At 32.0% G+C, this 15,510-nt stretch overlaps 2 protein-coding genes across 3 annotated transcripts in view; one reads left to right on the top strand and one right to left on the bottom strand.

Annotated features, from left to right (window-relative positions):
• Positions 1-5,745: 5,745 nt before the first annotated feature.
• snap29 (synaptosome associated protein 29) lies at positions 5,746-11,999 on the bottom strand. Of its 2 annotated transcripts, none has more exons than XM_051117285.1 (6): positions 11,917-11,999; positions 10,349-10,597; positions 10,062-10,261; positions 8,628-8,713; positions 6,767-6,871; positions 5,746-6,680 (listed from the first exon to the last, which is right to left on the bottom strand). In XM_051117285.1, exons 2-6 carry the CDS (start codon positions 10,589-10,591, stop codon positions 6,520-6,522), a joined length of 795 nt encoding a protein of 264 aa, XP_050973242.1. In that variant the 5' UTR covers positions 10,592-10,597; positions 11,917-11,999; the 3' UTR covers positions 5,746-6,519. The 2 variants fall into 2 exon arrangements, with proteins under 2 accessions (XP_050973242.1, XP_050973241.1); XM_051117284.1 differs by having other exon boundaries at positions 10,349-10,592; positions 11,917-11,989.
• A 1,656-nt stretch (positions 12,000-13,655) lies between these two features.
• Positions 13,656-15,510, top strand: part of pi4kab (phosphatidylinositol 4-kinase, catalytic, alpha b) — a 33,787-nt gene continuing 31,932 nt past the window's right edge. Inside the window, exon 1 of the mRNA XM_051117277.1 lies at positions 13,656-13,880. Within this exon, the coding sequence (XP_050973234.1) occupies positions 13,785-13,880 (96 nt within the window). The 5' untranslated portion in view covers positions 13,656-13,784. The remainder of the gene's footprint in view (positions 13,881-15,510) is intronic.

Below are 15,510 nucleotides of genomic sequence, written 5' to 3'. Positions count from 1 at the left end.
AATATTCTAACCTGTCATTTAAGTAAAACTGTGGAAATCAGGGGGAAAATCTTACTATGAAATAAATGTTTTTCTTTAGTTCATGTTGACCACAATTATTGGCACCCAATTATTGCAACGTCCTTTATTCAGGATGACAGCTCTGAGTTTTCTCCTTTAATGCCTGAAGAGTTTAGAGAACACCTGACAAGAGATCAGAGACTATTCCTTCATACAGAAACTCTTCAGATCCTTTAGTTTCCCAGCTCCATGCTGGTGCTTCTTCTCTTCAGTTCACCTCACGCATTTTCTATAGGGTTGAGGTTGCAACTGAGACGGCAATGGCAGAAGCTTCATTTTATGCTCAGTGACACATTTTTTGTGTTGATTTTGATGTTTGATTTGGAGCTCTTTAGCTCTTTTCTTACAGCCATTTTCTATTTTGTGAAGCTCAACAATCTTGTTCTGCACATCAGAACTATAATATTTGGTTTTATTCCTTGTTATGGATGATTAAGGAAATTTGGCCTTTGTGATCCTCATATTTATAATCCTGTGAAACAGGAAGTTATTGCTGAACAATATCATTCTAGTGTGCTAAATAAATGCAAATATGAATGGGAATATACTTCAGAGATACTTTACTCATTATAATTTCTAAGGGTGCCAATAATTGTGCCCAACATGCATATGAGAAAAACATTTATTTCATAACGTAAGTTTCCCCCCACTTTTAATTGTTTTACTTCAATGAAAGGTTAGCATTTTGTGAATTTTTTGAATGTAAGATCATAAAGATAAACAAAGCAGATTTATTTTCATAGCCGTCTTTGCTCATATTTACCAAGGGTGCCAATATTAGTGGCACTGTATATATATATATATATATATATATATATATATATATATATTATTATTTATTTATTATTATTTTTTTTTTTTGCTTTATGGTTTTACAAGTGTTACCACTGCAAATAAAACAAAATTCCATAATTCTGCTGAATTTCATTAGTTATTCACTGGTCATGTTCACTGATTTCAAGTCATTTCCTCTGGTGTTTAGTGAACAGGCTGGAATGCCTTTCTTTTCAACCCCTAATCCCAGAATCCACTGCTGTCAGCACCCATAAAGCAGTGGGCCAGAGATGACATGTTCCCCCCCTCAGATACCCACAATCTCATTTTTTAGTTACTGAAATAAAAGTTGTATTTTCAAATATTGCAAACTCATTGCAGACATGTATTTCCATTAATTCCTCAAATTTTAATTTATATTTTTAAAATACATTTACAGGGCTCTCAAGTCTCACGCATTCACCGTGAGACACACGCATTTCAACCAGTTCACACGCTCTCACGCCACACCTTGTATTTCTCATGCTAAAAAGTAAGGGATGACTTGTCCCGCTATATAGTGTTAATGGACGAGGCGGGGGGAGTTCATAGCTTTCTTGACAGTTAAATGTCACCTACCAGCACATATCAGAAATTAGATGTTTTTAGGTAAATTACGTGATCCCGCTTCAGTCACTCGGCAACATGGACGTGCACACGGGACGAGGCAAGCGGTAGAATCGTCGATCGTGTGGCTGCCGCTTTCTCTAGCAGTGGAAGCGTTTTGTGCAGCTGAGGTCACGGAGTGGAAGTTGCCATTTGTATTTACTAAAAACTAACAAAATAAATGTAGTAGGTAACCCATTCTTCTGTTTTTTCCCATCATTTTAGGATTCCTGGACGAAATCACTTGCCTGTGATCAAAGATAGTAAGAACTGATGTTGGGGAATATAGCCAAATTCATGCAAAATGATTAGCTCTCCAACAGCTTTAATTAAGCTTTGGCTACTGGAAACTAAGAAAAGGACTACATATTGGTAAATCTGATAAAACAGACAAATTTATCCAAATTGATTACTTCTCTAAATTTTTAAACTAATGTTTTCAACTGTTAATACTTTTGAAACGTTTAAAGCAGGCAGAGTTAACCTTGTTGTAGCACTCAACATTAATTACTGTCAGACTTACAAAATCCTTCATCACTTGAATTAAGATTATAATAATTTATTTTAAAGCACAGCCACCACAAAATCAGACTTCAGCACCTAGGTTAGGTTAGGTTAAATACAGATTTAAAATCAGAAGATATAGTTTAATAGCTATGATACCATTTTAATGGTATTCATTTTAAGCAAATCCTTATGACTGGAAACACTGGCATCTAACACTGCCTTGGTGGAAAAAAAAAAAAAACAGTTATCTTAAAAAATAAAGCATATACATAAACCCAAATATGGAAATAAATCAGTTATTGAATAAGCATGTGTCCTATTTTGTGTCCTAAACTTCTGAAACATTTTGTCATATTTTAGAACAGTCAATGCAATTTGGGAAAGAATTTAATTCAAATCTGTGTGAAAATATTCAGATTGTAATTTTCATAACTGTAATTTAACTAGGCTATACATTGTTTCTCAGCAACTGCACCCGATTAGTTACAATTATTTTGTATTATCAAGGCATCAATATGTGCAACAAACACTTGCAATACAAAATGCCATTCTGAAGTGTACTTTCTCTCTCTCACACACACAGCTTGACATGCTCAGGGCAAGTTCTGTAATACTGTATGTGTAGGCCTACAGTGTGTAGTTTGAGCACTGCTGTTCATTGGCTTTTGGGGCCAAATTTCTTTTGATTTTTGATACATTTGTATATTGAATATACAAGACATTTTATTTTATTTTTTATGAATTTGACTTAATCAAACTTACCAATTGTTATAGTTTCTATTTTGTGCTGGTCAGTTATGAACAATATATAAAATTTAACTTCTAGCAAAAACTGGACAGAATTGCGTGGGGCTGAGGGGCTCCTCTCCTAACAGATATAATCTCACTCCAAACTTTTTCTAAAACTTGAGAGCCCTGCATTTATAAAAAATGGCCAAAAATATACTGGTAAATACATGAAAATTTAGGTGAATATATTTTGAAACTGATATTTGATATTTAACTCTTTTTGGTATATTTTAAAATATATTTCGTATTTTTATGTTTCATATTTAATATATTTGAAAATATTTTAGCCTTATGGGAATACGAATAGCACTGGGCGTCGCCGCCGCGGTTCCAGTGACAGATAAACTTTTCCCTCTCGCGGGTATTTTCCTTTCAGGAACAGACTGCAAACATTCTTCCCACAACCCCAAACCTCGCTTTACAAGTGATACTAAGACTTAACGAGCGAACTGATTACATAATAAACCACAGAATGTCACCGAGTAAAACTCACCTCAGTGAAAACAGCCGGCCGTCAGTCTCCCGCCCAAACCAGCTGCCCAAGCGAGCCGTTAATGAGGGCTTTGGGACGCGCGCGCAGATGTGCACGAGAGAAGGAATGATAATGAATGTGCGCGACTCTGAAGAAACTTCACTCTTTCATCTGTGCACTAAACGCTTTTCGAGAACGTTTACCAAATATTCTCGATATTTGTAGGCTTACAGTTTTCTTCTGGTGACAAGTATTTAATTAGTTCATAGTCTCAGTCAGGGTTGCCAGGTTTTCACGACAAAACCCGCCAAATTGATCTCAAAACTAGCCCAATCGCGTTTTGACGGTTCCCCCTGGTAAAACTCGTAAAATGCATAATTTTTGGCGGGATGCCTTTGGTAAAATTAGCATTTCAGGGGCTAAATATCACGTTATTGGGGTCGCTTCAATCGGCGGACATGAAAAATAACCCACGGCAACAGTGTTAAAGTAGACCAACTTGGCAACACTGGTTTCAAGATGTGTGATATTGCACCATCTAGTGAACTGATATTGCAAGTACAACTTTCAAAACGTTATGTGGCTGTATTAGTTTCAGACAGCAATAACATGGTACTCTGATATATACCATGGTACTAAAATTCATGTGCCATGATATTTTCAAAGGTTTTTTTTAAAAATATCACAGGGTACAGAAACATGCTACACAGTACATACATTTTCTAATAACTATTTTAAACTATTTTAACTATTTAAAATCCTTGCCCTCACACAAATTAAGGCCTCAAAAAGGTCCTAATTTACAAAAGAAAGTCTTACGTCACGGCATTAAATGTTACACACACTATTGACTACTCAAAAGAGAATATATAAAATATAACTTAGTTAATTTGTGTCCTTTTATCTAAATTTCACATACACAAACAAAAATCTGGCTTTAACCCTCTCTTTTCTTTATTCAAAGTGGATCATGACAAGAAGTATATGAAAACAGTCCAAAGCTCTGTTCATCATAAAGTAGTGAACTGCAGCTATGCATCTTATGTGTTTTCTTAAGGTGAAAAAAACTAAACAAAACATGGTTACTGTAGGCCTAGTCAAACCATTGTAACCACAGATTAACCGTGGTTTTGCTACACTAACCACAGTATTTGTAGTAAATTTTTTAAGGGATCTGTATTCTTAAGGAATTTGTATTTGTGTATTGTTTCCTTTTTTTTTAATTATTAATATTTTTTAATATATATAATTGCACTTCCTTAATAGGTGATGTTTTGTACTGTTTAATAAAAATAATAATAATAAAAGAAATCAGAAAAAAGATGTGCGATACGCGCCCCGACGTCCTGATCTGACTTAAATGATTCGCGATCCGCGCTCCGAAATTCTAATTTGAATCAAATGATTCGCGAATCCGCACAGAAGTCACGATCTGAATCAATCGATTCACGAACCATAATTTTAGATTGGGCCTGCGTCCAAATGTGCATACTATCCATCCTAAATTCTATGTGATCGTAGTAATTTTCATTCGCGAAATGATTCGCGATTCCGCTCCTAAGTTCCGATCTGAATCAAAAGATTCACGAACCCACTCCGAAGTCCCGATATGAATCAAATGATTCGTAAAATGCGAAATTTGAACATAGAACCACTGATCTACAATAGAGAACATTATATGTATTATAATAAAAAATATAGATTAGTGTATAGAACAGATAATTTGCGATCCGCGCTTTTTTTGATACGAATCAAAAGATTCGCGAACCCGCTCCAAAGTTCTGATCTAAATCAAATGATTCGTGATCCGCGCTCCGAAGTCCAGATCTGAACAATGATTCGCGAATCATCATTTCAGATCAAGACTCGGAGCGCGGATCGCAAATCATTCAATTCACACAATGATTCGCCAACCCGCTCCGATCCCGATCAAATACATGATCCATTTGGAGCGATTTGAAACAGTGAATATTTCTGGGGTGCAAAACCATATATAGGTGCTTTTTAAAAATCATTTACTGACGTCAAATTCTAAAATGAATGGCTCTGCTTTGATCTGCTGGTGAATCGCTTGAACTGAATGATCGAAGTCCCGAATTTGAATCAATCGGAGCGGTTCAAGCGTAAATGACTCACTCAATTGATTCAGTTTGTCTGTTCCCCCGCTTTTCGTGTCCTTAGCCATGTTTACATGACACTGTCTGTTTGCTGTACTAGCTTAGCTCGCAAGTTTTATGACATTACCAGAAATAAGCGAAAAGGTATGATGTTTACAAATAAAATATCCATATTTCTATTCCAAGATAACATCCTACACAAATCTAAGAACATTTCAATGCTACTAAAGTAAAATTGGTTAAAAGTTGTATTTTCAAACTTTAAAGTGCTGCTAACATTCATTACATTTAGAGAACATATTGATGTATCAAGGGTATTCCTTTTCATATATTCCTTAAATTTTCTTCATGAAACATGCAGAAATCCGGACTGAAGTGAAATTCTCAGTGAAAACATATTTTATTTATGTTCACCTGTCACATTTAGCAGACAGAAATTGTTTGCTTTAATAGGAGTACAACATTTGAACAATGATTCACAGATTCAGAAACAATAGTGAAACATTCACAGGTTTTCAGTCTGGTATACCACACAAAGCCACCTTTATATATACCCAAAACAGAAAACAACAAAAGAAAAATACCATAAATTTGCCCTCAGGTTAGTGGATATTCTATGTTGCATTCACAACAGTGACTGTAAATAGACTGTGGTGAAATGCAACAGTGCAATGAGAAAACATCTGAAATCAATGAACTTTAAGGCAGCTCAGTATATTTCTGATAACATGTATACACAGTACTCCATTAATGTGAAATGAAAGCACATGGGAAACAAGGATACATCATTATAAAAACATATTTCTCTTGGGAATAACTTTTCTAAACTAGGTCATGTTGCAGTTGTGTTCAGTTAAGGAGTGCATGGTATTTGGTGATTCGGAAAGCACTCGCTGAAAAGTCTCTAACAGACTTTTCTTACGTGTGACATTTTTAGCTCAAAGCTTATGTACAATCCAGGTCAAATAAGTGACGATTAAATGAAGGCAGAACTGAAATGTGTGCTGAACTTCTCAAACCACCTCACGTTTCTTCTAACCTTTTCGCATACACACAAACACACACTTCCCCTGAAAATCAAACCAGAAATGTTTCTAAGCAGGTGTTTTGGATCACTTAGGCCACACCTTGAGGAAATGACATCACACTGGGAGTCTATTTGAGGTTTTTGAGTTGCCGGTTGGTGGAGCTGATCTTGCCATCCATTGTGTCGACCTTATTGAGCAAAGAGTCCAGAGAAACGTCCTGGTCGTCGATTTCGGACTGCAGCCCCAGACCCAGATTCTTCAGACGACCCAAACCCAACGCCATTTCATCTGCAGGTCACAAACAAACATTCAGACCCGGTGTGATCCAATCAAGGTATGAGGAAAAACCAAGGTATAAGTTTTGTGTTTCTCACCGAGGTTTCTGTCCAGCTGATGATGGGCGTCCCGTAGCTGTTTGTTCTTGGGATATCCGTTCTGATCGGACGGCCCGTTGTCCAGCGAAGCAGATGCTCCGAATCCTGTTCAAATGAACATTTGTGATTTTGATGAGCTGACAAATGCTAAAACTTTGTGATGCTTCAAAACCTTTGTGAATCATTTGTTTTGAACCAGTGATTCGAAGTGTGTATCAAACTAGCAAATTCATGCAATTTCAGTAAACAAGGCTTTATTAAGTCATAACAATTTTAAAAAAATTCAATATTTCAATGGCTTGCCACTAAGAGGCAATGATCATTGTGAATCAGTGTCTATATCGATTCAACTTGATTTTGGATCAGTTTTATAAATTTGTAGACATTTTGATGACTTTTAATGACTCTTATTGGCTGATTAACCATGAAAAACAAAACAAGGCCAACAGATTAATAAAATAACACATTATACAGTCACATTTAACAGTATTAGATGATTTGTTAATTGCATTTAAACCGTTTTGACCAGCATGTAGCGTTTCGAGTGCTGCGAATCAGTGAATCATTTTGCTAAGCAACTGGTTCGATTGATTCAAAGTTTTGTCTGGTTACACTTTGTGAAGCTTGTGAATCATTTGTTTCAAATCAGTGATTCAAAGCATGTACAAAAAGTCATGCAATTTCAGTAAACAAGGGTTTATGATGTCATTTTCAAACTTTGAAGTGTTGCAATCTTATTGCAGCCATTAACATTTGGAGAACATACTGACGTATTTCCAATTATTTTTTAAATTATCATTTATATTTTTAAAATATATTTATAAAAATGTACAAAATGGCCAAACATATATTGGTAAATACAAGAAAATATAAGTAAATATATTTTAAAAACTGATTTTTGATTTGTAACTATTTTCTGTGTATTTTAAAATATATTTCATATTTTTATTTGCTAAGCAATTAATTTGACTGATTCAAAGTTTTGTCTGGTTATACTTTGGGAAGCTTTGAAACCTTTGTGAATCATTTGTTTCGAATCAGTGATTCGAAACGTGTATCAAACTGACAAAAAGTCATGTGATTTCAGGAAATGAGACTTCATTATGCCATTTTCAAACTTTGAAGTGTTTCAATACTTCAGTGTTTTGCTGCTATGAGGCAATGATTTCTGTCAAACCGTAAACTAGTGTTTATATGGTTTTTAGCTGATTTAGGATCAGTTTTATAAATTAGTAGACATTTTAATGGCACAGTTGTATAATAAAAACAAAGTTTTAGTTAATAATCCCTTATTTGGCCTGATTAACCACAAAACAAACAAACCAGCCCTACAAATAAATACAATTACAAATTATTTGTTTGTTTTCTATTGCCATACCAGCATCTATGGCTTAGAAAGATAAATGTGTTTAAAAAGAAGTAAATTACCAAGTAGTAATGAAAAACCACAACTCATATCATTATACAAGATTTCTCAGTTCAATATTTGATAAAAAAAAAACTGAAGATTATTCCTTGTGAAACAATTTTGAAAACATCCATTAGAGAACTACGAACGTTGCGTGGTGGCATTTACAGCAAAAATAACGTTATACTCACACTTCATATTTAAATACCAGAAGATTTGTTTATTGCATTTAATAGATTCTAAATTTGCAATTGGTTTGTTAAAGTTGTTTTTAATGCAGGTTTCTTACCATTCTTACCAGCATGTGGCGTTTCAAGCGCTTCAAAACAGTGAATCATTTTGCAAATTGGTTCAACTGATTCAAAGTTTTAAAAAGATTTGCTTCTCCCATTACTAGGTCACACTGGCTCTCAAAGGAACGTGGGTAAATTTGTAAAATGTGTCTGTGTTTACCAGATGTGTCCATTTTCCTGAGGTTGGGATGGCTGGCTTGATATTTGTCCTCCTGCTGTTTGCTCTCCGCAAGTGCATTCTGTAACCTAACATCATCAGACATTCACAAAATAAGTTTTGTTGTTCAATTATATTCAGAAATGTTGTATTTACAGATATGGCATCTTCACTGACTAAGATCATTATTTAGGTTTAAGTTGTTAATGTAGATGTACACATCTTGTCTAATTTTTTCAACAGTACAAAAGTTTTCCGTATTAATTTTTTGGGAATATACTCGGTATTTTGTCTGCTGAATGAACTGTACATCTATTCATCACAACCACTTTTTCATTTCACAACAAATGCTTGAAATGCAAAAGATTAGTAGGAAAGTGTAACTTTTATCAGGGGTTTTCCGGGCCTTAAGTCTTGATTTGCAGTTCCACAAATGATGGCCTTAAATCAGAACTGAAAGTGTTAAATTCATAAAGACATGGTGTTGAATGTTGCATGCACTGCAAAAAATGTTGTTCTGCCTCTGTATTTTTGTCTTGTCTTCCAGTACAAATATCTAAACGTGTTTAATTGGACATAAATTTATATAATCAAGATATTGTTTTCTGAGAAATTGAACAAAATGAAGTTTATGCTTAAAGCAAGAACTAATATAAGGATTTTAACTTGTTTTCCCTTTGAATTAAGTTGATTTTTCTGAGCCCACTGGCAGATATTTGTTCTCATTTTAATCATTATCTTACTTCATTTTGATAACTTTCACAGATAGTGAGACTTTATATTTTAAATAATTTTATTTCTCAAATAAATGTATCTTGGTTTTAAAATCTTGAGACATTTGCACTGGAAAACAACTTTTTAAAAATATTTTAGTGGTTGAGAGCTAAGCTATTTAAGCCATGAAGGGGTTTTTATTATTAAAATTAATTTTAATTAAAAAGTAATGGAGATCAGTTGAAATTTTGTAACTTTTAAGTGTTGCTAAAACAATTTATTATGTAGACGTTTACATTTAGAGATTGCATTGCGTTCCCTTCAATCTTAAAATTTCTTTACTTAGTCTTAAATTTACCTTCATAGAATCTGCAGAAATTCCCTTTATGAATGCATAAGGAAAAAGAAAAGTGGCAAACACGGAAACTACTTTTGTACATTTTAGCAAAAATGTGTCAATCCATTTCCTGGAGGGCCACAGCCCTGCAGAGTTTAGATTCAACCCTAATTAAACGCACCACCTAATCAAGTCCTTCTGGTTTATTTGAAAACTACATGGTTTGTGTGTTGGAGCAGGGTTGGAACTAAACTCTGCAGGGCTGTGGCCCTTCATGAACTAAGTTTGACACCCCTGATTTACAGGAACAACATGCCATCATAACCACATTTCAGTGCATGTAAATGTCTAAAAGCTACTAACATGGGGTGAGTATTTATTCTGACCTGCTGTTGGCCTCGTAGGACACGGGCTGGTCTTTTTGTGCTGCTTTGGGAGGTTCAGGTTTGCCTTTGAAATAGTTGATCATGCCACCCCACACACTCTTAATGGTGTTTATATGCCTCTGGCTCGTCCTCATGTCCTGCTCCATGTTGTCAATCATCTTCTCTGTCCTTTTCAAAGCCTCGCCCTGACGAATCAGCTCCTGTGGGGGACAATACAGACACTTTAATAAAAAGCAGTACGTTTGAGAGACAAAATCCACAGAAATTCAGCCTCCGCTTCTTCTCACCTCCGCCGTCTCGGATCCGATTTTCTCAGATTCGTAGATGAGTCCGAGCGAGCGGTGGCTGCTGTCCACAGCCGACTGCGCTGTGCGCATCACTTCCTGCTGCAGCTGTCGCTGCCGTCTCTCCGCCGGGCTCAGGGAACTCTCCTCCGGATCGTCATCAAAGTTGAAGCCTTTTTGAGGCTTCAGGTCCTCTTCGTCATCATCATCGGCGAAAGGATTGTGGGATTTGGGGTAGGCAGACATCCTGTGCTTGAGTGAGATGACAGTAAACAGAAATACGTAAACTGCTGAAGTGGTACTATTTACTATTTATTAATAATTATTATTACCAGTCAAAAGTTTTTGAACAGTAAGATTTTTAATGTTTTTTAAAGAAGTCTCTTCTGCTCACCAAGCTTGAACTTATTTGATCCAAAGTACAGCAAAAGCAGTAAAATTCTGAAATATTTTTACTATTTTAAATAACTGCTTTCTATTTTAATATATTTTAAAATGTAATTTATACCTGTGATCAAAGCTGAATTTACAGCATCATTACTCCAGTCTTCAGTGTCACATGATCTCTCAGAAATCATTCTAATATGCTAATTTGCTACTTAAGAAAGATTTTATTATTATTACTATTATCATAATATTTAAAACAGCTGAGCACATTTTTTTCAGGATTCTTTGATGAATAGAAAGATCCAAAGTTCATCATTTATCTGAAATAAAAAGCTTTTGTAACATTAAAATATAACAAGAAAAATCATATGAGTAATGATGCTAAAAATCAGCTCTGAAATCACATGAATAAATTATACTTTAAAATATATTTAAATAGAAAACAATTATTTTAAATGAAAAAAAAAGAAAATCAAAATTTGACTGTTTTCACCAATTCAGGCTTGGTGAGCAGAAGAGACTTATTAAAATAAATAAATAAATAAAAATCTTCAAAAACTTTTGACTGGTAGTGTATATTATAGTGACGACCGAAAACATAACCTGAGATGCAAAATGAAGATATTAAGTCTAGTTTTATGAGAAAATTAACAGAATTTAGTGACTTTATGCTCAAAACAAGACTGAATATATGTGAGAAACTAAAACATCACTAACTCATAATATGTATAAAATAAGACAGTGATGACCTTATATAACATGACCTTATATAACAGTTTGATCTACTTTTTCAAGTGCCTGTACCATGGTAAAAATGATAACGAAGTGTTAAATAGATATAGTGAGGGTATCATATAGTATTCACTCTTCTACCGAGGTAAATGTCTAAAAAACATGGTACTTTATCTGGGTAAATACATAATGTCTGTCAACAAACTACTATGAGTGACAAATAATCATCAGCAGGCACATATGACTATATACTAAACGAATTAATGTGTAAACATTTCATAACCCGAGTAACCTGAACATACTGAAGAAACTCGTGTTTGTTGTGTCTCCGCTACAGTATTTTGCCTAAAAACAGCCTTTAAATAAAACCTGCGTCATCTTCAGGAACATTTCCTCTCTGTCTGCTTGATTTAAAAAATAACATATTGAACATTTTATCGATAAATTTGTACCTTTGATCGCTTGCGGACGATGTGTTTCTCCTGCTATCAGCTGACGCTTATGCCGAAAGGACTTCCGGTGGTGTCATCATGACGTCAGACAGGCTCCTCCTCTGACACGCCTTTCACTTTTCGTTGTTGTTATTTGTGACGCTTTGTTTTGACGTTTAGGATTCGAAAACTATTGCTAGGATTTGAAAATGGAGATAGTTAGACCCACTAAACACATTTCTAAACTTAGAAAAATGTCTGCAAGTTATTCTAATTCCAAAATTATTTGTTAGCCTAGTATTAATAATATGATAAATATTTATATAAGTAATAATATATTACTTCTACTGCTTCTACTTATTATTCTAAATTTATATTATTACAATATTATTTTAAATAATACTACTACTACCAGTTATTATTATTATTATTATTATTTTTTAATATTGCTAATTTATAACGATAATTAATTAATTAATATTATTATAATTATTATTATTTTTATAAATAATATATTACCTCTACTACTACTACTACTACATATACTGCATATTATTCTAAATCAATATTGTTAATTAGTATATCAATATAAATAATAGTAACTATTATAAATAATAATTATTAATATCCAAAATATCATATTACCTTTACTACTATTCCACCACCAATTATTAATATCATTAATAATTTTAGTTTGGTTAGTTTATAATAATAGTAATTAGATAATAAGAAAATAAGAATTTATCTAAATAATAATATAGGCCTATTATGTCTATTTCTACTAATACTACTATCAATATAAATAATCAATATTGTTAATTATTATAACTGTTAATAATTAATATAATATAGTTGTTAATAATTTAATATTATTATTAATAATAATTTTATTATGAAAACAGTACATTATTATTATTATAAACATTCTTCTTCTTTTTATAATTATTATTATTATTATTAGTAGTAGTAGTAGTAGTAATAGTAATAGTAGTAGTAGTATTATTAATACTACTACTATTATTAATTATTAATATAGGCAATAATAACAATAACAACAATAATAATAATAAATTTATAAATAATTAGTATTAATAATATATTACTTCTACTACTGCTGCTACTGATTATTGGTATTATTTTAATATCATAAATAGCCCCTATTGTATGTTTTAATATTATTAATAATTAATATAATACAATTGTTAATAATTTAATATTAATAATAATGACAAAAACAATAAATTATAATTTTTTATTATTATCAATCATATATATATATATATATATATATATATATATATATATATAATTACTACCATAAATTATTAATATTATTAACATAGATAATAATAACAATAATAATAATGAATAATAATTATGTATCAATAATAGTTATTAATAATATATTGCTTCTACTACTATTATTATTATTATTAATGTAGTTTTTGTTATTGTTGTTGTTATTGTAGGTATTGTATTTATTTATAGACATTACACAGGAAAATGACAGAAATACTACTGCAAAATCGTATATAATGTAACAGTAAATTATAAATATAAATGATATATATTTTTAGCCAATGCTCTTTAGGATTTTTAAGTTGGTTCAGGGTTCTCTATTTTTAATTTATTATAAAACACGTTTATAAAAGCCCCTTTGCATTAGTTGTGTGAAAATATTCATCATCTGTATGAGCCAATAAGATAAACCACATTCTGATGATGCTTTAATGCAGACACGCCTCGCGCACTCGAGCTCTCGCTCTCTTCATTGGCTGTTATTTGTGCCTTCACACTTTCCGTATTGCGGTCGTGTTTTTCTTCAACACAGGCTGCTGCGGGAATCATCGTTTGTGTGTTTTCAACTTTCCCGTGGCGTCTCGTGAATCATGGCGACGCGCGGCGGGACGCGCGAGTTCTATTTCAACACGGTTCTGTCGCTCGCGCGTTCACTGGCAGCGCACCGACCAGCGCCCGTCGAGAAGGTACAACACGACACACGCACTCTTCACTGCACTCTTCACATCCTGCACTGCATTATAATCATATCACGCCGCGTTATTGTGATGCACGCGACAGGTGTCACAGGCTGCAGCGCGCAGCAAGTTTGTTGCGCAGCAATGCAACGACTGCAACCATGCGAACAGTGCGTTTGGATGGAGTTCAGCTTTTTTTGGTTAACTCTTACAGTAATATTTTGGTTATCTGAAATATAACATGACACCGCATGATTACCACATTCATTTGCAATGATATTTACATCATACTTCACTGCAAAAAGTCAAGAACACTGTTAAATCTAGATACATTTACTTGAAAATGCATCAAAATAAAGTTTTTGATTTAAAAAAAATCTGCCAATGGGCTCAGAAAAATGCCTAATCTTGTTTGAATGAAGTTTATTTTTCTAACCCCACTGGCACATATTTATTTATTTATTTATTTATTTAAGCAGTGTTTTTTAGTATAATTGAGATGCTGTTATAGTTTTGTTTTCATCTTTGAGATTTTTTTTATTTATTTATTTATTTTTTTTTTTTACATTTCAAATTCAATCTAAATTTTAAAGTTGTAGTAATTTTGTTGTGCATTTTTGTCATTTTTAGTAGAAGTATTAGTAGTTGTTTAAATAGTAGTTTTGTTAATTGTATTATTTTATTAATTATTTAATTATTATTATTATTATTATTAATAAAAAAGCAATTATTAAATTATAATAAATTATATTTTGAAGTATATTAAAGTTAAGTTAAAACTTACTTTAAATTGCAATAATGTTTCACAAAATATTTTTTTTCTTCTGTATTTTTGATCAGTATTAGTAATTAGTAGTTTTTTTAAGTGGTAGTTTTAATCATATTATTTTATTAATTATTTTTAGTTCATCAAGTTAAAATAAATTAATATAAGAAGTGTTGCTTTTTGTAATTATATTTTAAACTGTATTAAAATAAAAAACTTATTTTAAATTGCGATTTTTTTCATATTTTTTTTATTAAATAGATACAGCCTTGATGGGCATAAGAAACTTCTTTAAAAAAAAAAAAAAAAACATTAAAAATCTTACTTATTCCATATGTTTTTAGTAAGTTTTTTTAGTAGTATTAGTAGTTTTGATAAACATATTAGTTTGTTAATTTCTTTGTAAAATTTGTTTGTGAATTTTTAGTTTGAGTTGTTTTAGTTAAAATTAAAAGAAATTAAGATGAGAAATTTAGCTTTTTGCAACTGTTTATATTTATTTATTTATTTATTTAACTTAATTAAAAATAATAAATTATGTTTTAAAGTATATTAAAATAGAAAACTGTTATTTTAAATTACAATAATATTTTACAAAATTATTTTAGTTTGCATTTTTGATCAAATAATATATAACATATAACATAAAAACATTCAATAATAACTTTAAACCAAAACAAAAAAAAGTGAAAAAAAAAAAACATATTTATTTATTTATTTAATTAATTTATTTTTTTTTTTTTATTTTTTTTTTTCACTTTTTTTTTTTTGGTTTAAAGTAATTATTGAATGTTTTTATGTTTTTTTTAAATAACCCTATAATAACCCTGGTTTTAAGGATGAACTCACTTCATTTTAATACATTTTTCAGAA

The sequence above is a fragment of the Labeo rohita genome, chromosome 8 (assembly GCF_022985175.1).
Source record: "Labeo rohita strain BAU-BD-2019 chromosome 8, IGBB_LRoh.1.0, whole genome shotgun sequence".
NCBI classification, from domain to species: Eukaryota; Metazoa; Chordata; class Actinopteri; order Cypriniformes; family Cyprinidae; genus Labeo; species Labeo rohita.
This window is presented reverse-complemented; position numbering and strand designations above follow the sequence as displayed.